General features: G+C 41.0%; 1 protein-coding gene across 1 annotated transcript in view; it reads right to left on the reverse strand.

The window, feature by feature from the left end:
* The window catches only part of JMJD1C (jumonji domain containing 1C), a 57,013-nt gene extending 32,484 nt beyond the window's left edge, over positions 1 to 24,529 (reverse strand). The window contains 7 exon segments of the mRNA XM_010285048.1: positions 1 to 328; positions 416 to 608; positions 727 to 870; positions 2,130 to 2,254; positions 7,089 to 7,194; positions 23,688 to 23,801; positions 24,170 to 24,529. The exon segment at positions 1 to 328 is cut by the window's left edge and continues 7 nt beyond it. Coding sequence (XP_010283350.1) covers positions 1 to 328; positions 416 to 608; positions 727 to 870; positions 2,130 to 2,254; positions 7,089 to 7,194; positions 23,688 to 23,801; positions 24,170 to 24,529 — 1,370 coding nt within the window.
* Positions 24,530 to 25,762: the final 1,233 nt, after the last annotated feature.

A 25,762-nucleotide genomic window follows, 5' to 3' on the forward strand; every position in this document is an offset into this window, starting at 1 on the left:
AGTCTTTCTGTCTCTTCGTGTTTTTTATCCTCCTGTACTTCATCCCACGGAGACTGCCTATCTGTTAGTGTCTGTTCCACTGCCTCAATAGTTTGGGATTTTCCTTCTTCTCCATTTATCTTTGAAGTGTTCTTGCTTTTTAACTCGTTTTCTGAATTTTGTTCTGAGGACGAATCTGTTAATCTTTTATTTGAAATTTCCGAGTCACTGCTCTCAGAGTAATCTGAGATATTGTCTGTCCGCAGTCTCTTCATATTTAATTTTTTTTCATCCTCTTCAGGTTTTCTTCTTTTACTAAGGAAGTGTTTATTTTTGTTTTTGGGGTTTTCTGTAAAAGATAAAAAAAGGTCTATCACATTTTCAGTCTAATACAGTTTTAAGCAGCTCTCCCTCCTTTTCCAATAACTGCTTTTACCTCCTCGACCTATATAATCGTATCTTTCTTCTTTCATCTTCTCTTCATCAGGCATGCTGCTGTCAGAGCCTTTCCTCTTATTTGGCCGAGTATTCCTCTGTTGCTGGTGCTGGTGAGAATTCTGTTTTGGTGCTGCAGTTTGGGAATTCATTGCTGGTCTGGGACTATTTGCTTGCGCACGCGTATAATGACCCTAAAAATAATTTTGTCATTAATAAACTTAAATGCAATTTTAATGAGCAACTTCAAACATGTATTTTTAATATTCACAATACACAAAAATACTTAGGTAAAAAGATAAATGTATCTACGTGGACTGTGTTGCTGTTCTGGTTGGAACGAGACCGTCGGCGTGAAGTGATGCCAATATTTTCACCTTTCAATAAAGAGTGAACAACATCATCTAGAAAGGTCATCTGAACCATAGAAGGATCAACATTCTGAGGTTCTAACACCTGAATTATTAAAAAAAGAAAAAATAATAATCAGCAAATGTTCAGACACTGCCCAATCTGCATCTTCTGTATCAATGTTCTCTGGTCTATTTTGTGTGCTAAAGACTAATCAGGAAAAACCTACTTCATCCTGACAAGCAGAACTGACATATGACTCTCAGCAAAGGCTGGGCATAGAGTAAAACCAGAGCAAATGTGTCTTTACATATCACTGTAAAAATAACTTTTTTTTTTTAAAAAAGAAAAAGTACCCCACCACTTCCTTCCCCTTCACTGACCTGCAAATTTGAAATTAAAAGACACTGAGCTCTTCAGAGTAACCCGTAAGTAGCAATTGCAATATACAAATATTTTGTAGAATTTATTTAACATACTACAGAATATGCTGCAGAAGCACACTACAATACTGCTTCTAACAGAAGCAAAACTGCTGAAAAAAGGTACCAAAATGACTGGAGAGAAGAACTCTAAGACTGGCAGAGTGTTACTAATGAGGGATCTTTCAGAAAGAATACTAACTACATCTTTAATCAATGTGTCACAAAGTGAAAAAAAATAACATTTGGAGAAAATTAGTTAGAGCAAATTAAGGGAAAGAATGTATTTGAGCATTAGACTAGTCTTAAATTTTTATTGTCACACATGATTTTGTCAGTCATTTCAAGGTAGATGGGTCATTCACTGTATTAACATTGAGTCATTACTCTGGTCTCCTGAAATAGAATTCATTACTGCCACTAAAAATGCCAGTATTAATTCTTTTTGTAACATCAACTTCAGAAATACAACTAAAATGCACCACCACCACAGTAAATGTAAATTAGGGCTGCAGTAAATGCTTAATTCAATAAATTGCGGAAAATAGATATTTCAATTACTTGGAAGAAGTAATCGCTACTGCAGTGCTAAAAGATTTCAGCATCAAGAACAGAAATTCTCAACAGAGCTGACAGGGAAGACCAGTTCTTAAAACTAGATCGCTTCACTTCAAAGACTTCAGTAGTCAAATGGCAACAGGAGAATAAAAGCAAAACTGTAGGCCTGGTATTAATCATAACATTGCACAAACGTTCAGCTTCAGGATGGTTTTTAACTACTAGCCCAACGCAAAGTCATGCTGCAGCTTCAGCGCAGTGACAGACTCACCCTGCTGGACCTGAACAACTCAGTGTATTTCAGAGTACCATGGAAAAATTTTAATGCTCCCAACGTGTAGTTTACTCGAGGCTTGTTTTCCGAGTATGACATATCAAACTCACCTGGTCATTCATAACAACCATAGTGCGGGTGAAGAGATCATGATGAGTAATGATACCAGTAAACCACTGGGTGGCAGAATCCTGTCTGTACACTCTCACCCTATAACCATTTAAGGAGTACGGACCTTCAGAAGGGGAAGAAATAAAAAAAAAAACCACATTGAGGAATTCAGCAGAAAAAAGTATAAACGGGTTTTCCTGGGTTTTTAACCTTCGTAGCAAACATATAGTGCGCATGGCACGGAAAGCAAGCTACAGGCAAGTCTGGCACAGCGCTGCCTGTGGATTTTACTTTTATTCAGGAAGACATTTTGAAATGCAAATGGTACATTTAAGTATGCTTTAAGGTCAATTATGCTAACATTTTCAACATACAATTTTCTTATCTAACTAAATCTTTCTGCAACCGTGATGACAAATGATGGGAAAATTCCTGCCTACAAACAGCAACCATAGAAAAGTAATCTGAAAGGCTAGCAGCAGGTTATACAGAAGCTATTTAACAGGCTAGTCACATGCCCAGATGCTTTGCTGGCAAGAAGATTTACATCTTGGTGGTTAGGCTCTGCATCTGCCAAGTCTTTCCCATAAGTGACCACAGAGTTTCTCTCCATTACAGCAGTCGGAAAGGCAGCTGAGTGATCCCCTCCCTGCTACGGCCACGCAGAACATTCAAAAACACGCACACTATGAAGACTTTAGCTCCTGTTTTCAGATGTGTCAACTGCAAAGAAACCCCACACAGTGTCCCTTGGCAAAGATCAGTTTAATTCACCTCCAAAAGCCTATGGGGATGGGGAGATAGTATGAAACCAACTATAGGTACTTTATCAAGACCCAGAAATTGAGATTCAACAATTTTATCCATGTTCAGTGCCTCACTTGATCATTATGACCCTAAGTTTCATCGCATTTAGTGTTTATATAGCATTTTGTATGACCAAGCAACGCTGCCACCGAGTTCAGTTCCAACCCAAAACTGTGGGTTTTGCTACTTCTGCGCCCAAACCCCAGGTCAGGCATACAGGAACGGAAGCAAAACCAGTCAGCAATAACCTACAAAAAGCCTAACTTAAATGATTTAAGACTGCTCAGTTGCTCAATCACACAGGCAAGGACAGAATTCCCCTGTCTTCCCTAAAGATAATTTTTTCCAACCCCTGCCCAGTACATTAAGCAAGCTCAAACATCTGCAGCAAACAGGCCAGAGACCTCGCAGGTGACGGCTTTCTCTAGGAAAATATCCGTATTCACATGACTGGGTCCATTATACTCTCTGCACAAGAAAGCATGTGATCGTAAGGACTGTTTTCAAATGCCAACATTTGAGAGATCAAGAGAAGTTCAAAAGCAGTAACACAGACATTTCCAAGTGGTCGTAGGGTTTAATTTTGGAGCCTTAGCAAGGTCTTTTGAAATACGTTTTGCATGTGATTATCTAGGTTTTAAAACAGCTGGGAAACAGAAACACCATGCAATGGCACCGTTCTTTCACCCACGTCCACATCATTTGCTGCGCAACTGAAACCTCGAGACCCGCTGAACCCTCGGAGCTATCAGCGTTAACTCACCCCAGCAGCACATTCCCAGCTGCACAGACAAGGGTCAGAAGTGCACCAGCACTGCCAATCGCTGGTACGTATGGGCAGAAAAAGAGGAAGAATATACAAGCTTATGTCTCACATTCCTGGTGTTGGACCAGACGGGGTTCCCGTGGGGACACATTTCCTGATGGCTTCTCTCCAACCCTTACTCCATATGCCCCTGCAAAACGCCTCCAGCTCAGCTCCCACACTTCTGGCTGTCTGACCCAACCCAACATGTCTCAAACTTTTGATGGCTGTCCCAAAGCTCTGCCTTGTTCAGACAGTCTCGGTAGAATTTTGCCTGTGTCTCTTTGTGCAAATTTCCCATTCCTACTTTCCTATCCCAGCTCCTCCTCTCTTGCATCCTACTGTTAAACGCACAATGATTTTCAGTCTCTTGCATAACCAGAACCAGCCTCTCCCCAGCTTCTTGTCTCATTTTAGCATTTACGATTCCAGGCCACTGGCTTCCAAGTCCTTTTCCAGTCTTCTCAGCTTTCAAGCTCCATCCTCCCTTCTCCATCAGCTTCCAGCTTCTCTCACACTTTTTTGCGCTGACCCGGTGCCAATTTCTTTCCTCTTACTCCTTGTTCTAATCTGTGTCTGCCCTTCATCCCAGCTGTTATCCTATCTATTTTTAAAAGTCTTTATCTACCTTTAAAAACAGTGGGTTTGGGTTTTTTTCCTTACGTGCTGCTGGAGTGTCAGGAAGGAGAGGAAAGATTATACTGCGGTCATACGACACAGGACAGCTCAGCTCCAGCCCAGCCCAGCCACAAGCAGCCATTACAGGAAAAGCCTGGCTTTGTCTCCAGTCCCTGGCTGAATCACACTCAGCTACACATTGTTGAAACAGCCTGTGCAGCAATATCAGGAAATATCTTCAGGGCTGAAGCACAGTCAGTGTTTCAAGAGGGTTATTATACACACACAGCCTCAGAGATTATAGTGATAATAAATCTAAAAGGAAGAAAAAATTCAAAGATCTTAATTGTTAAAAATCAAAGACACTTTACTATGTTCCTTGAACTGTTTTTATTTGTCCCAAAAGCCTTCAACTTGGCCAAGTTTGGGAAGAGTTCGTGTTTTGTTTTAAAACAGGAAATAAACTGCTTTTCTGCTAAAACCTATACTCTCTACTGCAAAGCATGCTGCTGTGACTGCTGCCCAAAGAAAAGGTCATAAGGGCCCATTTTCTTTCTTTAGTCTCATTCTTGCAAATAATTGGACCCGTTTTGACTAAAATTCCCCCTCCTCAAATTGGCATGTTCCTTTTACAATATTTGGAACCCAATTTTAATGTTTTTCTCTGACCCTTGTCTTTCTTTAGACACATTGCATTTTAACAATGATAGTCAACGTAGAAAATACTAAGCTTTCTACTAAGATCATGGCTCTAGCATCACAGACAAGGAAAAGGCTGGATCCTAAAAATATGCTGTAGAGGATGACGTAAGAGAATATGATAACAACCTTAATAAATGCGTCTAGACAAGGTAGAACTGAAAATGCTGCTTACATTGCAGGCAATAGGAAAATGGTAATAATGGAGAAGGTGAAGAAAACCAGAGAAGGGAGGGGAGGAGAAAAGGATAACACGACTAGATTACAGCAGCTAGCACTGCTAGACGGCTGTCCATAAGCCATGGAAAGGTTTGTGCCAAACACAGTGTCCCCGTGACCAGGAGCAGATTATGCCCCAGGAGAACGTGACAGCAGGCTCTGCTGGCCGACCACTGTCCCATGGGGCTGAGGTGGTGGCACTGCAAAGGCCCTCGCGGTGGATGGCACGTCACTGCCCGAGGAAACGCGTCTCTCCTCGGACCACACCGCGTCACATCAGGTGAGCAAGTGGATTTTAACTGCAACCTTTCCTTAGATGAGAAGAGCTAGTCTGCAAGGACATTTGGATTAGATTCGTCTCATCATCTAAAACACTCCTCGTTTGTGCATTTCTAAGCATCCAAACGTCTGTTTGAGAGATTATATATATAGACAAAAATACAGTTCCTGGAATGACGGGACGTAAATGAGTTGTGGGGATGATGGGCTGGCAGTTTCATTTAGATGGCTTTTTCAGTGTTGCTGGGGCTTTGCTCAAGTATTGATTCTGTACCAGTGTACACAGAGGCCCTTATAATTGCCTTATTATTGTTGCTCTAATGAAATACAATAAACAAGCTCCATTTTAGTTTTCTTTTCATATAGCCCTAATTTGATTTCACGTCACCTCTCAATCCAGTTTTGGCTGCAAATTTCATGAACAGACTATTAACTCATGTTGCATCTCAAAGTATTAAGATAAAATCTAAGATGACTAACACTGACATACCAACTTACTACCTATACAATTCCATGCACTGCTTTTTCCAGCCTCCTTTCTCTGTGGCCCGTAAGAATAATCACATCTAGTCAAATTAAGAACTCCACAAAAGAAAAGACACAATTTTACTGTATCTCCAATATTATACTTACCATATTCCTTTGGTCTTCTAATCTTAGTTTTATCAAAGCAACCAGACAGCGAGCAAACCTCAGCACCATCCTTATAATATCAGATTATTTACTGCTCCCCTCCCCATCTTCATTTACAGAATGACTGCTTATGCATTTTTGTCCTCAAATTGCTTTACTGCTTGCCTGGGGACTTTAATCCAGACCCACAGAGGTTAGTTTCTGCCTCGCATTGCTACAAATGCTTCTGCAGAGCTGCCTGTCAGTTAATGAATATACTGAAAATGCATGTAATATTTTTATCATCAGCAAGACTGAGCCAAAATAATTTATCCTAATTCACACAAGTTTTCACGTAACTTGTATCTACAGTGTAAAAATGACGTATACTGCAGCCTTCCAGCATTAGAGTTGAGTTACAAAACTCTAACTGATTTGAAAGGCACTTTTCAGTTGGGGGCGAGGGTGTGGGATGGGGACCTGAAAGTATTCTTCATCTCTGACAGAACTGTGAAGAACTACAAGCACAGACAGATACCGGAGAAGTTATCATACGTAATAGCAACACTAGAAGAGCACAGAACAGTTTTATACATGCTAAAAGGTGTGTGGTTGCCATTCATACACACTTATTTTCACAACAAATTTTACAAAATATCTACGTTCAGACTAATGATATTCAGCTTTTGCTGTAATCACTAAGACATCAAACAAGTTAAGACAGTCTGAAGTAGTCATGCACAGCTTCTCACATAGTCTTGTTTTCTGGAATTAACAAATACTTCAAAAAAAAAAAAACTTCCAAGTTAGAAATATATTCTCCGTTACATCACAAATGCTATGGGATGAGCCCCACACAACTAATGGCCTTAAGCTAGCTAACACAGAATAAAAATAACACAATTTCCCACATAATTACCTTGCATAAAAATCTCCTGAACCTTTTGTTCCTTTACCCAGGCTTTTACCTCCTCATGTAACTGCGGGTTATCCCTGAGAACTGGGTTTAGACTGTCTACGTCGTCCTAAAGTAGAGATTAAAAAAAGAACCATATGTTATGTTTACTTGTAACATTTCTGTTTATTCCTAGATGTATTTTAGAGTACAATATTAAGTAGTTTGATGCTAGTTTTACCGATTGCCTAAAAATCCCCGTGTTATTTTTAGAAAAAACTTAAAAGCGTAACATAGTGCTAGAAGTTATTCCATGGGAACATGGTATGTCAGATCCCACATGTGGCCAGACTTGTAAGCTATTAATAGGATCACACTTTCATAAATACTGTCTTACTACAAGCTAAAATTGCCCTCTAAAGACTTCAATGTTTACAGGTATGCAGAAAGAACTGTTTAAATAATGATTAAATGAATTTTAAAAAAAATATCTGTTTTCCATATCTGTAAAATTTAATATGGACATAGTGAGCATAAACATAGATATAAAAACCATAAAGATAATGCATGAGAGAGAGATGTATTTTAAGAGAAACAAACATTCTGAGAGAAACACCATTACTGATTTTCAAATATGTAGGCTCTTGTTATGTAGGTAATTTCAAATATCACATACTGTAATTTTTATTTTTGTTGTATTCAGTTCTCCTAGAAGAGATTCTGTTTCACTATTTGAGCAGGACATCATCTGTGAAATTAAGACATATTTGGTGGCACTGTCCTCCTAACAAGGAAAAACTAGGCACAAAATCTGGTTTGAATCCTTGAAAGCATGGCTTAAGTCATCATCTCTAGACTTTTACAATACCTATTTTGCTTTATTTCAGAGAAAACTTGCTATTCCTGCCTTTGAGGCTGTGGCAGAGAAAAAAAGCTGCAGCATAGCCTGGCGACTCCTCGTGCAGAAGACAATCTTGGCAATCTGTGAACTGCAGGAACATACATTTGTGCCGAAAGAACTTCAGACAGCTAAAATAATCAGAGCGATTCTCCACATACAAAATGTAAAATGTTTTATCAGTACTGCAGCTGAGATCAAGCAATTTCTTTCCTTGATCTCCAACAAGTTCCTTGATGTTTCACAATTTATTATGAAGAGCTCCAGCCACAGAATATAAAGATACAAGTAACACTCAGGGAATCGTGCATTGCTGCCAGGCCCTCAAGTGACATGAGCAATTTCTCTCTATTCATCTGGATGAGATTATTCCTGCTCACCCACTGATCACAGGATGTCTATTTCAAATTCAAAATTCACTTCCTGACACTTGGAAGATTTGCTGTGCTCCGTTATGGAGAATGCATCAATGTTTCAGTTACTAGAGAAAATTACTCTCTCTCCTTATGCTTTTAAAAAGGATATGGCCGCAGATCCAAAAGGAACGGTCAAGATCATTGTTTTAATACACGTAAAGTGGAATGAAGTAGAAGTGAAGGGGAAGATCAAGAGGACCTCTACCACCAGGCAAGTATGTTGCTAGTATTATCAGGCACAAGAGGGTCAACACTAAAATCTATTCAAGGATGGCAGACTAGGAAAACAATTCCTCTCCCAAGGCTATCTAAAAAGGGTATTAGCTGTTCTACTTTCCTGTGCAAATCCATTTTTGCATTGATTCTACATACAGAAGCAACACAACCACTGGAAAGAAGGAATGGTTTGCCAGGGGAAACAGACCTTGGAACTGGAGCTCTGTGATGATCATTCACCTGTCCTCCTTCCCATGCACTGTTCTTTCACAGCAGCTGCAAGAGATTCCTGTACCAAAAATCTCCCCTCTCAGATCCAGAAGTATTAGATCTGAGCAACAGACTGAGGCACTGCAACACTGGAAGTCTGGCTGACTTAAAAATGCAGTAAATAATATTGTACATTTTGAATAATTCCTTCAGTCCCATCTATGAAAATTGTTACTTTCCTCTGAAGATGATACACATTGATTAGGTACCATGAAGTCAGACCTGTTAGTCTTAATGTTATTCTACTTCAGTGAGTTCTTTAGGGAAAGTTTTGGAGTCTCTATGTCATCTTGAGCCACTTTTGACTTGTTTCTGAAGGCAACACACACTGCTGCTTTTCTTTTTTTAGATTTCACATTCTTCCTAAGCATTTTTGCCTTCTTTAAACTTGACACTGAAGATACTGGTGATCCTACAGACAGTGCATTTGAACCTTTTTTTGTTGGTTGCAAGTATGCTATTGAGAGTGCTTGGCGTGAACACTTAGAAAAGGAGACCACAAAGTCCGTTTTGTGCTTCTTTCCTCACTCTTTGAGAAAGATGAGCTCATCTCAAACATGAGCTACAAAAGGCGCAAGTCAGTTCAAAGATCCATTGCACAAACTACACACAGGTCTGACTAGGATTATAAAAAAGAATCCAGGGTTTCTAAATACATACACATAATAACACATTTAACATACCACCAATCACTGCAAAAAAAAAAAGAGTGTTTTGCTTCAAGACATGAACATGCAATATATTGGTCAACAGAAATCAGCACAGCAAATCAAAATTGTAAGTTGACAACTGAAGCTCAGTATCGATACCAAGAACAAAAAGTTCCTGCAAACTCAAAAATTCTGTTCTTTTGTGTACGTATTACATTTATCTACTTGAAGTATGTGCCATGACTGACCTTTTTCCACCATTAATCTTAAATCTGACCATCTAAAAACCAGGAAATTAACTGCATAATATGTTAACACTATAAGGTGATGGCCTTAAGCACACTGTTTTAGTGCACACCGCAAACTTTGGCAAAAAGGAGACAAGGCAACAAGCAAAGGTGATGACTTGCAGTCTCTTCCCTGTCTTAGTACTGAAGACGGGCAGATGACTCTGCAGTGCCCACTCTTGCCCCTTACCCTGTATTTATATTGCTCAAGAAACAACAACTCTGTCTACAGATTTGAACCTTGGCAATTAAGACCTTCAGTCTTCCCCTCCTTCTTGGTTGAAGTAGCAAGATTGACAGACTAACCCACAGAAGACTTAAATGCCCTGTAGGATTTTCCTTCAGATTTTTCCTCATTTGAAAGTAGTTTCACTTACAAAAGTAAGTGCCGTACCCTCTCCTAGACTAGTTTTTCCACAAGTCCTGGAATACCTCCTCCAGGAGGTTGTTAATGCTAGTCTGAAACCCTAGTCTGAAATGCAAATCAAATAAACGGGACTGCAATTTTCTTTAAATGTACTGTAGGAAGGTCCTTATGTACTTCATACAGTAGTGCCCCTTGTTCCACAAATGATGATACGCAATACTGGGAAGACGACAAAGGGCATATGGGCTAGAAAGATGCAGTCAAGATAAGCCTTCCTGCCCTTCTGGAAGACAGTCACATGAAGCAACGTGACTATCAGAAGCTTGCCAGTCTATGTCAGATTTTTTAGATCTTTGCTGCTATTCCTCTTTCTTTCCAGACCAAGAGAGGAATTCACTTCTGGTGGGCTTTCTCCTTAACTATCCAAAATGATGGAACAGGTTGGAAACAACAGACCACACCATCAGGTTAGAATACCACACTGCTCTAACCAGCAAGTAGAAATCTTTGTTCAGAGAAGCATTTTCAGAGAGCTTATTTGAACAAACACAAATTATCATTCAAAGACACAGGTGAACAAGTGCAGATCACTTGTAATACTTCTAAATTCCCTTTAAGTCATGAATCAAACAGGAATTTCAAAGACAATACCCACGGAAAACCAAGTCAAAATCCAAATATATACAGAATTCTCCTACTCAAGCCCCATCCACAAACAAAATACTGAGAGTCGTTCCTGGATGAGCCGAACCTGCACATTGCCCAAAGACCATATAAAGTGCCTTCCGAAAGGCTCAAATGACCACAAGCTCCTTTTCTGTTTTGGGCGTGTCTGTGGTTGGAACGCCTGCACATTTCCACAGATTCCCAACAAGACTTGCACTATTGAAGCAAGATGTTTCCTCAGCACTTTGAAATACTTCTCCAAGTCATTCTTCACAAACTTGAGAGGCAGAAACGAGTTCATTAAATTGAGAAATTAAATCCTAGAGCACAAGGCAACAACTAAAAAGTGGATTCAAGTAGCTAATGCCCCTATCCCCTGTCACACAGGCTGCATGCTGCTTATAGGAGGGTATATAAACTCCAGTCAGCTTTCAACTCTCCATTTTCAGTGAAGAAGAGGAGAACTGACAATATGCATTCCAGGAAAACCAGTCCTGAAAAAACAGTGGCTTTTGGCACTAGCAAGGCTTAAATCGGAGCCCTGAAGACCAAACTTCAATACATGCCATGCATCAGAACCTGCAAATGCTTATTTGGGAAAGCGCCTTCCTTGGCCATGGTGTCTCTGCATTTGGCTTCAATGCATCAAGCACATCTTTTTAATATCAGTAGGAACTCATTTCAGCTAGTGTTTTACAGAGAAAGACTAAGTAGATTTTGCAGTCCTTGCAAAGGTCAATACCACATTAGTCCTCACCATCTGTGGCTTAATTAACTATAGCTTCCTCTGGCTGCTTAGAGGTTTTCTGATAATTTAGGACATGAATTAAATGAAAACTAGTACATAACCAACTTCAGAATCCTGTTTACAATGCTTACACAGTATGCACAGCACACAGAAATAAGCATGTTAGTACTTTAATGGTAGAGGGACCACATTGAAATTCAAACAGTACAAATGGAAAAATTCAGAGATCAAAGTGTCAAAAGCTTGAACCTTCAGTTTTCTTGTTTCATGAGTGAGTATCTTAAAATCAGTTTCTATAAAATGAGCCTCTCATCCTTTCCCCCCCACCACCCCTTTTTGCACACATCATTTTTACAATTGCATGGAACTTCAGCTGCATAGAGATTCCATTTGGAAACGGCAGTCTGAAAAACAAGGAGCAACGTAAGTCAACACCTGCCTACCAACTGCCCCAACAGTCTTCAGAGAGCAGTGGCAGCAGAAAGTATTGTTTTTAAAATCTAGACTGCTGAGAATTTATACTAGTCCTCTAATGCCATCTTCTAGAAGATGATTTTCTCCTGTAAAAACATTCTCTCCTTATTTTCATCCCTTGATAACTAGCCTTTTCTTTTTCCTTCCTCTTTTATCTTTACTGATTGTGTCACCTGATATCTGATTACATCACTGATCTGTAATCTCCTTCACCAACTATAACTTTTTAACAGGCGTTCAATCTTAGTATTGTCCTGCCTGACATCAGAGTAAGGGAAAAAAACCCAAACAACAGTGACATAAAATCGCGATAGGCAGAATACCAAAGATCTTAACAACATCCGCAGCTATTAACTGGTAGTATCCCTCTGCCATACTAAAAGACTTTTTTTCCCAGTGGCAAAAGATGAGAATCTAACAAAAACTCAGAAAAAACAGCAGCAACTGACACCCCCAAGGGTATCACCAGGCAAGTGCTGCTGAGGCCATACCGACCACATCAAAACCCTACAGGGAAATCACCAAATTTAGCTGAGACTAAAATATACAGATCTTCCGTTGCTTCACCCATCTTTCTAGATACGTATGCATGCATAAACCACTGGTAAATAGTATATTCCTTATTCCTGACAAGTGAAAGGCTACTCCAGCTGCCACGCCACCGCAGCCGGCGGGCAGGGGGCCAGAGCGGCACCGAAGGCTGCAGGGCTGTGCCACTCCACACCAGCCAGCACAGAAACGCCGCTCCGGAGGGGACCGCTCCGGAGGGAGCGCATCGACCCGACCCACCGCGTGCCCCTGCAACTAGGGCAACCTCCCTCCCGCTCCAGGCTTCTCACGAAGGGCAACGCTAGTCAGAACACCAGAGCTACGGAAGGATAGAAAGTTTTCTGAGGAGATGGTTAACTTCCCAGTTTACCTTAAACGGCTTTGTCTGAGCAAAGAGAAGAGGCTTAGGCTTACCAGGCGACGCTAGCGCTTTCTATGTAAACCCAACCCACACTTGACCTATTTTCTGCCGTTCTGAGCGCACGGTCACAATTTACCTCATTCAAACCCGGCAGCTGCTGGGCTACATCTGAACCAGTTAAGTCAAGCTTGAAGGCACAACCCTGACCCCTAAACCAGAAACAAAGTCGAGCTGAGGTCAGCCCTGCTCACACGTGCACAGAGGCACGCCGCATGGGAAAAGGCAGGGATGAGCCGTGATGCTCTCCCTACGTGCAGAGGCCAGGGGAGAGAGCAGGGATAACCAAGCCGTTCCCAACAACAGGCTCTGAATGCATTGTTCCAACAAGGACAAATGTTTATAGATATTTCGGACCACAAACATTTAAGATTAGGGGTTATTTTTAGTGTCTAACAGCAACAACTATGTTTCTATAAGTAGAAACTTAAAATTACAGAGAAAAAGAGAGGAGGACTAAAAATTTAGCAATTTTCCAACTGCCACTAAACTTAACATCTCTCAGGAAAAACTATCAACAATTTTCTTTTGCTCCCCACTCTTCCTTATGCCTAATACTCCTCTCCACACACTCCTATTTCCTTCCTCATTTCACCTGTTCAATAATTAAAGAGCTGACACCAATTTTAAAATTTTAATTATCAGGTTTAAGAATTAGGGGAGCAGGGCTGCGCACACTTCTCCACGTCATGATCTCAAGCTTGAAGAAGCATCATTGCACCGATTAGTTCAGTTCTGGAAGAATAACTCACACCCCTAAAAATACCACAAAATATTTATTAAAAGTACAAAAGATTACCCTATAGAAAATATATGAAAAGTTAGGAACATAAATATACAGGACAAAAAAAAAAATCTGACTCATAGTCTAATATTCTCCCTAGTTTTAACTCACAAACACAAAAATAAACACAGATATTTGCCTTCCTATAAGACTACCAATGCCTCAGGTGAAATGGGCATGCTGAAAAACTTGCTTTTTACAAGTCAGCTTGTTATTCCTGTACCTGTAGATGAGAATCTAGTATGGAAAGACAGAATTGAAATGAGAGCAGCATACAGAACAAGCATGCAGCAGGGAAGCAAGCAGCCACCAATGGATAAGCAAAACCAAACCTGAGCCAGGCAGGTATTGTCACAAAACCACCTAAAAAATGCTCTAGTGACTTCCGCAGTAGTTTTGCATTTGAAAATAGAGATTAAAAAAAAAATAGATGACCCTTATGCTCACGGGTTATGTCACCCTCTCTTTGAGCAGCTGGGACAATCTGGGTCAGAAAAGCAAAATCTCCTGGAGTGACAGATGTATCTTTTAGCATCCGACCTAAAGACCTCCCCAAACAAGCGGCTGCTATCCACAAACCTGGTGGGCTGTCAGCCTCCACTTACAGCGCTGCGGTGACTGTTTGCATTACCTATGTTCTTCTCCATGCACAAATGAATGAAAGGTCAAGTGAACAGCACTGCTCCATGTCCATCTCCTCCCTCATTTTCTTTCCTTTTCCACTGAATCACATTTTCTTCCCCTTCCTCACTGCAGGCTCCATACATTTATCACCACCATCCCAGCAACAGGCAACTCTGTCCTAATTTTGCATTTTACCTACTCCTAAGAGAAACAGGGAGGAAGTACCGGTCCTAACCCATTCAGCCAGTAACTCCCAACTCATGTGGTGATACAGGAACAAGCCTTTCAGTCGCTTACCAAGCACCTCAATGCCACTAAGGGAAAAGAAACCTCAAAGTGCAGACATATCTCTGAAGCAAGCAATTAGCAGAGTGAAGTTGATGCCAACAAGGAGAGCAGCTGAGTAGATCGAAGAAAAATCTGTTGTGCATTGATATTTAAATTTAAACTGAGACTCAGACACCCTGTGAATTATGAACAGCTTTCACAAGGTATCTAACAACTCCCCAGATCTTATCAGCTGAAGGATAAGCTGTATGGATGGAGATGTCCAAGTAAAAAAGAAAGTACATTCTGTTGATCACCAGTCGTCTAGACCAGTGGGCTGCGAGACAGGCAGTCTAATGCCCCCAGAATCAAGACAAGAGATCAGTTCTTGCTCAGAGACAGACCATTTTACAGAAGATGCATCCTCCTTGCACCAGGAACAGAAGTTACTTGTGGCAGCTTGAACTGGCAGAGTTGGAAAGCTGTATGCTGCCACCACAGATAACGCCAAACCGGACAGTTCACCTCTTATCTCATGGTAGTTACCTCCATCAAATTTTTTATCAGTTGCATTACTCAGCACCGCCGTATTGACGAGACTGCTGATAACAAGTGCTTACTGTGTTAAAGAGCGAAGGTCCCTCAAGTCAAATCTTCAGAAGAAAACTGTAAAAAACTATCCAACACGTGGCAGACTGACAACAGCTCCTAGCATCAACACCACCTCCTAGATACCCTGGTGCATGTTTCTAACTCTGTGAATGACTCTCTGTTCTGTGATTTGAACTACCACCAACTTAGATTACCAGCAGTCACAGAGCTACCCAGTTTCCTCTGCAAATATTCTCAGTCCTATTTACAGAATAGCAGCTCCAGGAACAGACAACTTTCCAGCTCCTTTCCCCCCAGAACTGATGAGGATTATGGACAGAATACAAATCCTTTCCAACAGTAGAAGTATCTTAACTTTTTTTTTTTTTTTTTTTGTCTAGAGGGAGGAATACATCAGATATCTTAAAAATGTTCTTGAAGACCAAACTCCACTGAATTTGGCTCACTTAATTACTATTACATTAACGTTTTATTTTCAAGTGGTTTTCTGCGGTTTGTTTGAAAACCCGTTTCTCAGAATAGTGCTACATAACAGTGTTGGCCAACAATGCTTATGATACAAAAGTGTTCAGAATAAAACACATTTCCCTCATGTTTTAAACGAGTACCACTGTATTTGCACAGAACTTTTCAAAGTTAATTTCTAATAGAATTTAAGGCAGCACTGCACAGAAGCAATGCATAGGGATTGAGAAAACAATTAGCACATTTTCTTGCAGAACTTCATTCAGGAGAACAAACTTCACTGGTCTCGGGCATACAGTCCAGAGATTCTCCAACCATCTGGCTGGGCATACAACAGCCAGCCCATCCCTGTGCAAATGTGGAAATGCTGCTTCTGCTCCAAGACCGTATCAGAAGCACTGCAGCTATCATCGTGTGCTTTTTTCCCCTCCTCCCAAGAGCTCTGTTCTGAGCTGCTGAAGGTAATTTAGGAATTTTCCCTATAAATAAGAGGTCTGACCACCTGGGGTGTATATCATATTTGGATTAACACCACAGCTCTCTGCAACTCTGGAAAAAGCAGCGGCTATGCCTTTTATAGAACAGATGAATAATAGTCTTGCAAAGAGGAAAGATTAAATCGCTCATCAGAAAACAGGGACATTTCAGTCATCGCTGCAATAGGCACCATGGGGTAAACTTAGGGAAGGCACTCAGTGTTTAAAATTGATACAGTGCTCATGTATTTCACAAAATTTTTCCATCGATAAAGATACTAGCACAGAGAGACAAGAAAATTCCTATTAAAAACATAATTCAAGACTGAACTACACCACTGGGGAGGGGCAGAAAGCCTGCCAAGCACCATACTTCACCTGCCAAGTCTTATGCATCCTGAAACCTGTTTTAACCTGATTTTATCTGTTGTATACCAAAGTGGCATGGACTAGTGAAAAGAAGATGGCAAAAGGGAAGCATTCACACTGGGTAAAAACTCAGCCTCTTTGGTTGAGATATCATTTCTAAACGGTATGATTAAAATTCACTACTAAAATCGAAAAATACAGAATAATTTGCGAGATGCACAGAAATTACCGTGCTTTAAACCCACTTGCTCAGCATACTAAAATACTACTCCCAGTAATGCTGGCAGACCGACACAAGAAGATGGGGATGCAGGGGAAAAAAACAGGAATTAGTTGATTTTAATTCAATTTAATTCAAAAGTCAGGAATTGTTTGCTAGATTGAAGGGTGGGATCAGTAGTTACAAACAATGGTAGTAAAACCCAAAACCTTTAGAACTATATTTAATTATGTAGTATACTGTTAAAAAGAAACAAAGTTTGATCAGCAAATGTACTGCACACCAAGCTCTCTACATTAAAAAAGAACTGTAGGAAGAGTAAAACAAATTTCTCTGCGACAGTGGGAAGAAACCTGTTTTCTTACAGATTTGAGACCTACCTCCACTCTAGCAACCTCAGCTTATCCCAGGGACCTCAAAACTCTTTCTCCTGCCTCCTTGTGTACCTTCCCACAGCCTTCAGCAGTTCCACCTGAGCACCCTACTACCTGGAGGAGCCACACTATTTGTGGCAGCTACACCACCTGCCTCCTGACTGGTGGCCTCCCATCCATGCTGCTCACTTCCTTAAGGCTTGTCAGATCTGGAAGAACTCCACTCCTGCGTCAAACCTTGCCAAGAGAGACAAAAAAGTGACCAAAGCTCCTACTACTTAAGAAATCAGGGTAAACCAGAAAGGTACAATTTTATCCCACCTATTTTGAGAATAAAGGCAGATGAAGGCCCTCGGGGAAACAGCTTTTTCAAAGGGAGGCACAAATACAGGCTTAGGAGAGACGACGTACATCTCCCTCTGGCTCTACAAATGGACCGTGTCAATCCCTCCTCCCTCATTCCTCTCTCCTTGCGAGCGCTCTGATGAAACTCTTCTGCCCCACACGTGTAACTGGGAGCGAGGACTGCTATGAGTCATCTGACCCACTTCTAGCTCGATGGAGCCTTTTGCTTCCCCTCACGTTGGAAGCGTACACTTAAACATAGATGTGTCGGTAACAAGCTGTTTAGACCATCGCTCTTTACAAGGCTGCCAGAGAAGCCAGCTGGACTGCTTATGGGTGGTCCAGACACCAGAGACAAGGCTCTTAAAGACGACGCTGAGAAGAGTTAAAGATGCAGAAAGTTGTGTGTGCCTCTGCTGCCCGTGGAGGAAACGAAAGCGGGAGGCAAGCACATGACAGCCACGGCCGCCAGCTGGCCGGCACCAGGAGTTCCCGAGCTGCTTCTGTCAACCTCAAAGGGTGGGACCAACCCAAAAGCTCCTGCCTGCCTGGTCAGTGGAGGTACAAGTTTATGGGAAAAGCAATTTTCAGCTCCAGAAGCTATTTTTAAGCCTGAAGTTTAAAGTAAGAGCAGTCTGAAAGATGAGTGCACTTATGATTACGGGGTGCTTAAAATACTGACAGAAAAATATTATTTTATCCCTGTTTCAAGATGTTTAAAGAATTTTTATGTGCACATCATTACTACACAAGCCACGCTACACGACTGGCTTTCTTTTATGAGCAGACAAGTCACAAAACCCAAAAGCATCCAGGCCTGAAATACCCAATGTCTGCCCATAATAAACAGAAAAGGAGAGTATTAAAGAACACCCTTTTCTCAAGCCTTACTTCATGGCATACAGAACTTGAACTCCTAACAGATCAAGTAAGATCAGTGCAGTATTACATCCTGAATCCAAGGTACCTATTTCATGATTAGTGAGAAAGTTTATTATTATTACTTAAACAATCTTTAAGGTGTGTTAAGACATTTGACCTCTCAGTGCTCAGGCATGCAATGCACATTTAGAAAAAGAGCAAAGTACACATACCTATCACGGGGTATGTAAAGAGCTCCCACAGGGGACTTCTCAGTGCCCTATCTTTGTATCTGCAACCTTCAGCACAGAGGCAGAGAGGCAGACTTTACCATTTTGAAGCACTAAGGCAACTAGGCTTGTAGTCAAAAAAGAAAAAAGAAAAAAGGTTGTTCTGAAGAAGGATGTAACTAAGTAGTGTGGCTCAAAGAGAGATTCCACCACAGAGAAGAGCCCAAGTATGTGTTTGATTCATTCTTAGCAGGGTGTTTTGTTTTTTTTTTTAAAACCCAATATGCAGGAGGACTTTTTGAAAACTGTGTGCACACCCTTCCACTTCCTTCCTTGAATGGTGAAATACCCTCTTTGCAGGAAGTTCAATGATTGTGAAGGAACTTAATTTGAATTCTTTGCCCTGGCTCAGCTGTGCATGTTTGTTCCAGTGCTGTGTGCTCACAGATCCTTTGGAAATAGATTATCACACACACAAAAAACATATGTATATGTGTGTGTGTGTATTTGGAAATAGATAATCTATCATGCTCCCTGCTCTGCCCAACCCAGACACACAGCTGAAACACACTGACTGCTTGGGCAAAGCAGTCTTTCCATGAGTGTATTTCATTATGGAAAAACACGATATAAACCACTTTTTGTTATTCTTTGTTTGCTTGTCCAAAGTATAATGCAGTTGACTCCAGCTGCTTCGGCCAGTAACAGCAGAATCACATACTTCAGCCCAAGAGTGCCGTGACGGGTACTGCCAAACACCACCCAGACAAAAACACCACTCTGATGAGGTCACACATACCATATGCTGAGCTTTAATGCTTCACATCTCCATCTATAGTCTTTCAAGTAAACTACAATGCTTAAACAAATCAAGGCATTATCAGTTTTGCTGCTGCTTAACTTACTATGTGTATCATAATGAACAGACATATAGCTGTCACAGAATAGTTGAAATAACTTCTTATTACAGAAAACCACTTCAGTTCTAATTATTTAAGTCACCCTTGCAATTGTGTAGGCTTACTGTAGTTTTGCTTAAAGTATTTTAATAACACGCATATTTGAAAGTGTGTTCATTTTCAATCTATAGCAACAGCCACCGTAAAACCTACCACATTTGTAAATTTTTACTTAATCACAAAACAATATATGATATGCTGTGAATGCAAAGTAGAAAATTATTAAGGACTTGACTTACACATCACATTTCAAGACCACATTTCCTACAGATACTAGTTTGACATAGAAAATGCATGTTGTAAATTTTATGTCTATTACTTCCTGCAAAAGAACATAATTTTCATATCATTGCTAAGCAAAGTACCAGGGCAAGTGTTTTTATCTGCTTTCTCCTCAAGATCCCCTTGTCACCACCATAAAAAGAACTACATGACTAAATGGTCTGACCATCCCAGATTAATGAATGAGTCATTCTCAGTCACACACAAGTTTTACGTAGACAATAATACCGTTTGTATCTTCTATGAAGCAACAGAGATAAAAGTCACCGGAAACAAGTTGTAGGTTGGTGTTTAAGGCACTGAACATACCAAGGAACTGTTATGAAGGGCAGGATTCAAAGCAGTACACAAGTAAGGGAAAAGAAAAATCACTAACACATTTATCAGTAAAGAATAGTTTCACTGACAAGTGTAGTACTTGCTGTAGGAAACCCCGTGAAGACACAAAAAAATGGAAAAAGGCTAGTATAGGGCAGCCGCATAGCCTACTTTTAATAACAATATTCATCCAGCTCTTACAAAGGTTGTTGAATCTCTTAACAATTGAAACGTTTATTTATGCAAAGAGCAGACATGGCATGGGAATCCAGGGTTCACAATTCCCCAGCGAGTCCTGCCAAAGTCTCTTTACTCTTGTTCTGGAAGAACCACTTCTGGTAACAACAGTAATTTAGTTCTTTGCCTACTCAAACTTTGTTTTTCCTGCCAAGACTAAGAGGATGCCAAGTGAGCTGTTTTCTTTGCCTTGAGCAGTTGTCACCTTCAAACTGGACAGCACCACCTTATTCATGAAGCCCTTCAGCCCAATAGTTATGTTAAACAGCACTGCATTTTTTGATCAGAACTGATCTGAGCAGAATTCATACCAAATGCTTGTCTGCTGCCCATTACTAGTATTACAAGTATATGCAACGATGGGAAAAATTACTCAGTAGTTAAGAATTGTATCTGAAGCGAAATGGAGTCTTCCCACACAGATTCAAACTTTGTTTGTTTTGGCACAAAGGTACTGGAATTTTAGGCACTAACAGCAAAATGCAATAAAAAAAGTGTTTAGATCACCATGGTCTCCAAGGACTTCGTATTGAAAACGTACAGCCATGAGAGCTTAAAGCAAAAACTAAAACACATTTAGAAAGACTCCACGTTAACTCATTTCTGCAAAGAATGGTTCCTCAGTTCTGTCTTATGCTCATAAGCAGGTTAACAGTATTCCAGAACAAACAAGGGAGCAAAAAGGCCATTTTTAATTCTTTTCAGAAAAGCAGATTTTCACAGGAAGTTTACCGAAGACTTATCTAGGACTTGTTTTCACAGCAAAGAAAAGGAAGGCCTTCCAGAAAAAAAAAAATCTACTTTACATTAAGTGATTGAAGGGTAGGAATGTGATTTCCAGCGTTAACAAAAAATAAAAAGCAAAACAAATGAAAAGAGACAATCCTCCCACTTCAGGTATCTTTCAGAAGAAAAGTTTCATAACTATCAAGTTAGTATTTCTAACACACTGCTGGTACATAATTAAGTTAGTATATTTAAAAACATAGTTTTTGTTCTCTTAAAGACATTATCATTCAATAAAGCTCTTATCTATACAATTAACTCATAAAACTTCGCAATGTCTCATTGCTAGCCCTGCAAAGGGACATGCCTATGAAAGTAATTTCTAAAACAACTTCTAATCATTCAAATAGAGAAATCTTTGCACTATTCATCAGTGAGCTCAATGTTACTTTATGTTTTTACATTGGGTATCTGAGCAATATACAGTTACAATGCTAATTCTGGATGCCTCAGTAAAAAGGAATCTCCATCAGCAACCTTCTTGTAACGTTAAAACAGACAGACAATTTAGGTATCTCGTCACCAAACTACTTATGATTGATACAGATCAGCAGCCTCCATCTCAGGCTTTAATAGGTCGCTGCTTTCTCCATGAGAAACAACCTGACCTCTCCCCCAGAGTTGCCCTCTACGTGTCAAGAACAGAGGCCAAGAGTTAGGGAGACCAAGCTTATAGCTGGAACTATTTTTCACAAGCTACTGCTCTGCACCAGTTTTTGGTCAACACCTCTTTTAAAACTGAAGTTGCTAATGCTGTTAGTTACAGTATTATTTACCAAGATATTATAAAGCCAGCTGTTCGTATGACACATTTTCAAAAATTACACCTTCCATTTGCATGCACCTTCCCAAGTTAAGGTGCTTCTGTGTCTAATACTGTACCAGTAAACGCTCCTTGAAGTGAAGGACCTAAAATGTATATAGCATCGCTATGTTACTGCCAGCCAGGCTTGGCAATAGGATTGTTTTGCAAAAGGGAGTGCTTCTCATATATTCAATTTGTTTTGCTCAGCTCATCTTGTAAGAAATGATCCATTGCCAAAAGGAGATTCATTACTGTTACTGGAATGAGCGTTATCAGAGACATGATCTTGATAGATCTCAGGCAAAGGACAGACGCTAGCCCAAGTATCTGCTTTGTAAAATGAATCTGGAAGATTGCGGCTGGACTCCGAGGGTGAATTTACGCTTCCTGGCTCAGCTGATTTAAGAGGTCGCTGCTGCCAAAGGAGGATATCCCACTCTGCGTTGCATCATCGTTACCCCCTCCCTAGAGGAAGCCACAGCACTCACTGCACCCTGGGCTAATCCAGCTCAGCTCACTAACATCACAGGCTTCCCCCCGCCCCCTCTCCTGTTTTTCAAAATCAAGGTTGCACTGGTTTAGAAGGCTGAAGGCGCTAGTGTGGGGTCTGATAGTGGGAATTGTCCTTTGCAGCAGATCCAAGCTGTTTGAGCAGCTCGAGTCATAACATGTAACCTCATCCTGACGAGAAGCGTTGAACTCGTTTGGCTTCCCCACCACAGACACACAAAAGCACCAGCCCTTCCACGAACTGAACCTCCCTCTCCTTTCCGCAGGATTCTCTCTCAGTTGCTTCTCTTTTTCTAGCTCTATGTTTGGTATTGGGGAAAAAAAAGCGCCTTGGTGAGGGAGGAGGGAAGAAGGGGTGTCAGGACAAAATTACATATCATTTATTCAGGGCCATCTGTTATTCCAAGTCTCAAAGTACTATTTCTGTATCACTGCAGTGTACCATCCCAGCTGTAAGAAAGAATCTATGGCTATTCTAATTGCAATCAGTTCAGCACAAGTTGAAGTATCAAATGTTCTTCTATTTGTCATAGAGAGAAGAGATTTTCAGATCTTGGGGGGGGGGGGGGTGGTGCCCCGGGGGGGGGGGGGGGGGGTGTTCATTGTTTCTCTTGTTCTTTAAATACACACACATTATATTTAATGTGTTTCTAATTAATGAAGAAGGCATTAAAATCAAGGATACTGGAAATTTTAGCAGGCTTAGAAATAACAGCAAGGGAAAGTGTTTTTTTTTCTTTTTAAAACAATAACATTTTCTGCTATTCATTCTCAAAAAAACTGTAAGTCAGGTATCACTGTAGTAACACAAAGACCTAGAAAGGAAAGCCCAGCCTCAGCCAAGGATGGATACTATCTTTTATCTGCTCTGCAGTTAATGGTATTGATTAGCCTTTAAAGGGGTCACATATTTTACTTAAAGACGGTTCAATAATATTAGTTGCATATTTCTCCTTAACATATCACATTCACTAGAATCAGATACAGTATCTGATATAACCTTTCACAAAGTGAGCAACAATGTCTGCCAATAAGCAATAGGAAATCATTCCTGTAGCAGAAGTTGACTGTAAAATGTGCTTAAAAATAATAAACAACATGGGTTTTAACTAGTACTTATACACTAACCAAATTTCTTACCTGATAGGGCTGAAAGGCACTATCTTCAGTTATAAAATCCAACTGTTTGTCCACAAGGAATTCTACTGCAGTAATTGAATTGTATACACTTTTTCCAACCAAGGGCTTGAATGTCTATTGGAAAAAAGAGAAAGAAAATAAAATTAACCAATAAAAAAAAAATCTCAGCATATCAAACCCCCAGGACTGTATAAACACTGACATAATTCTTCCATCAAAGCAAGTTAAAACAGAATAACAATTACTGATTATACAAGAAAGGAGGATTTTGTGTTTTGTAGTCTTTCCTTTGTGCCGTTGGTGGAAAACCAGCTAAAAAAGGGAACTACACCATACATTCTTCCTTTCCCTCATTGTACTTGAGCAAGAGTGTTTACCACAGAAGCTCAAAGTACAGGAGCACGATTATATCTTAGACATACAGCTTACCACGCAGATCCTCTCTTTCTGCCTGCAGGACTAGCTAGCATGGTGGTAATTACACCAAGGACGCTAAAGTGGAAACCGACTGCAGACGTGAAATCGCTCCCCCCCTTCCTGTTCTGAAATTGTTCACCTTGCCTCGAGTCAACCATCTCATTTCCCTGCCCGTCTCTGCATCTGTTCTGACTCTGCTGCCTGCCGCCCCCGCAGCCGCTCCTCCCTGCAGCAACCGGCTGCTCCGGCGCAACGGCTTCGGAGACGACAGCACCCGGTCCCGGGGTTTTTGCAGCGGGGCCAGGAGGTTTCCTGCTTCCTCCCACGTGCTGGGGAAGCGGCAAGGGGCCGATGGCCTCTCGCCGCTTCCCCAGCACGTGGGAGGAAGCAGGAAACCTCACGGCCCCGCTGCAAAATCCAGGCATGGAGAAAGGGGAGCAGGGAATAACAGGCTCTTCGATGCCTCCACACAGTCTTTGCCCAAAGCACCCTGCCTTGTCTGATGCAGCAGGATGCAGTAGGCGAGCGGGGAGGGAGCCATGACTTCAGCGGGTCTCCCCCGAGAGGGGACGAGCAGGCGGTCCCCTTCCCTGCTGGCTGGGTTTCCTGGAACAGAAGCGCAAGGAGAGCGTGACTGAGCGGGGATGTACCGAGAGGGGATGAGTCAGGTGAAAAGGAAATCCCAGCGGATGGAGGGGAGAGAAAATGCTGCTCTGAAGATAGACGGGAACAGAAACAGGAAGGCACGGGTGAACAAAAGAAAGGACCGCCAGAAAGAACATGCAGGATATGAAGGAAAACAACATGGAGGAACAGAAAAAAAACCACAGAGGAAAGTTATTCTACATGACACGAAAAAAGTAATGGGAAAAAACAGGAAAAGAAAAAAGCCCTTTGAGACTGATTCTAAATTTAAAATGCCAGAGGAAAAGACAAAGAGGAGAAACAAGGGCAGATCAAACCGCGTGAAGCGTTGTGCAAATGATACACCATGTGTAAGATGCCGCTATCGCAACAGGACATCACTAGCTCACACGTAACACCCTGGAGCAACAGACCCCAAGTACTTACAAGTAGAAGGCAGGATCGCTGCCGCCTGTTTACAGATGGGAAAACTGAGGCACAAAGCAATCCCGTAACTTGACAAAAGCCACCTAAGCAGGGCAGCGTCAGAGTCAGTGACCTGCCCTCAGCCAGTCTGCAGGCAGCTCCTAAGAGATGCACTCAAGGTTTTATCAGACTTCATTACCTACTTTATGAAGGTGTTGCCTTGCGATTAGGCTAAATATAACCCAAGTCTCTCTGGAACCTCAGCTTTAGTACTTGCTAAACAAACGAGAGAATACTTCATTGGAGATATGTAATACTGTCTCATAAATATATCCAACTCTACAAATGCTCAGATTTTATGTACTGCTTGTTTCCATTTTATTTAAGGTTTCACTTCAGCTGTTACCCTCTCTCATGTAAGTAAAAAAAAAAAAAAACCACCACAAAAAACCCCACACAAATCCCCTATCAGCCAGTCAGCCATCTCAACAACAGGGTAACTAAATGAAAGGGCTGGAGGGGCAGGAGAATATGATAATATGCTAACAACAGAGTCCAAACAGTAAATAATTATTTAACCTCTAATAGTTAAGAAAAGGCCTTTGCTC

The sequence above is a fragment of the Phaethon lepturus genome, unplaced genomic scaffold (assembly GCF_000687285.1).
Source record: "Phaethon lepturus isolate BGI_N335 unplaced genomic scaffold, ASM68728v1 scaffold26954, whole genome shotgun sequence".
Taxonomy (NCBI): Eukaryota; Metazoa; Chordata; class Aves; order Phaethontiformes; family Phaethontidae; genus Phaethon; species Phaethon lepturus.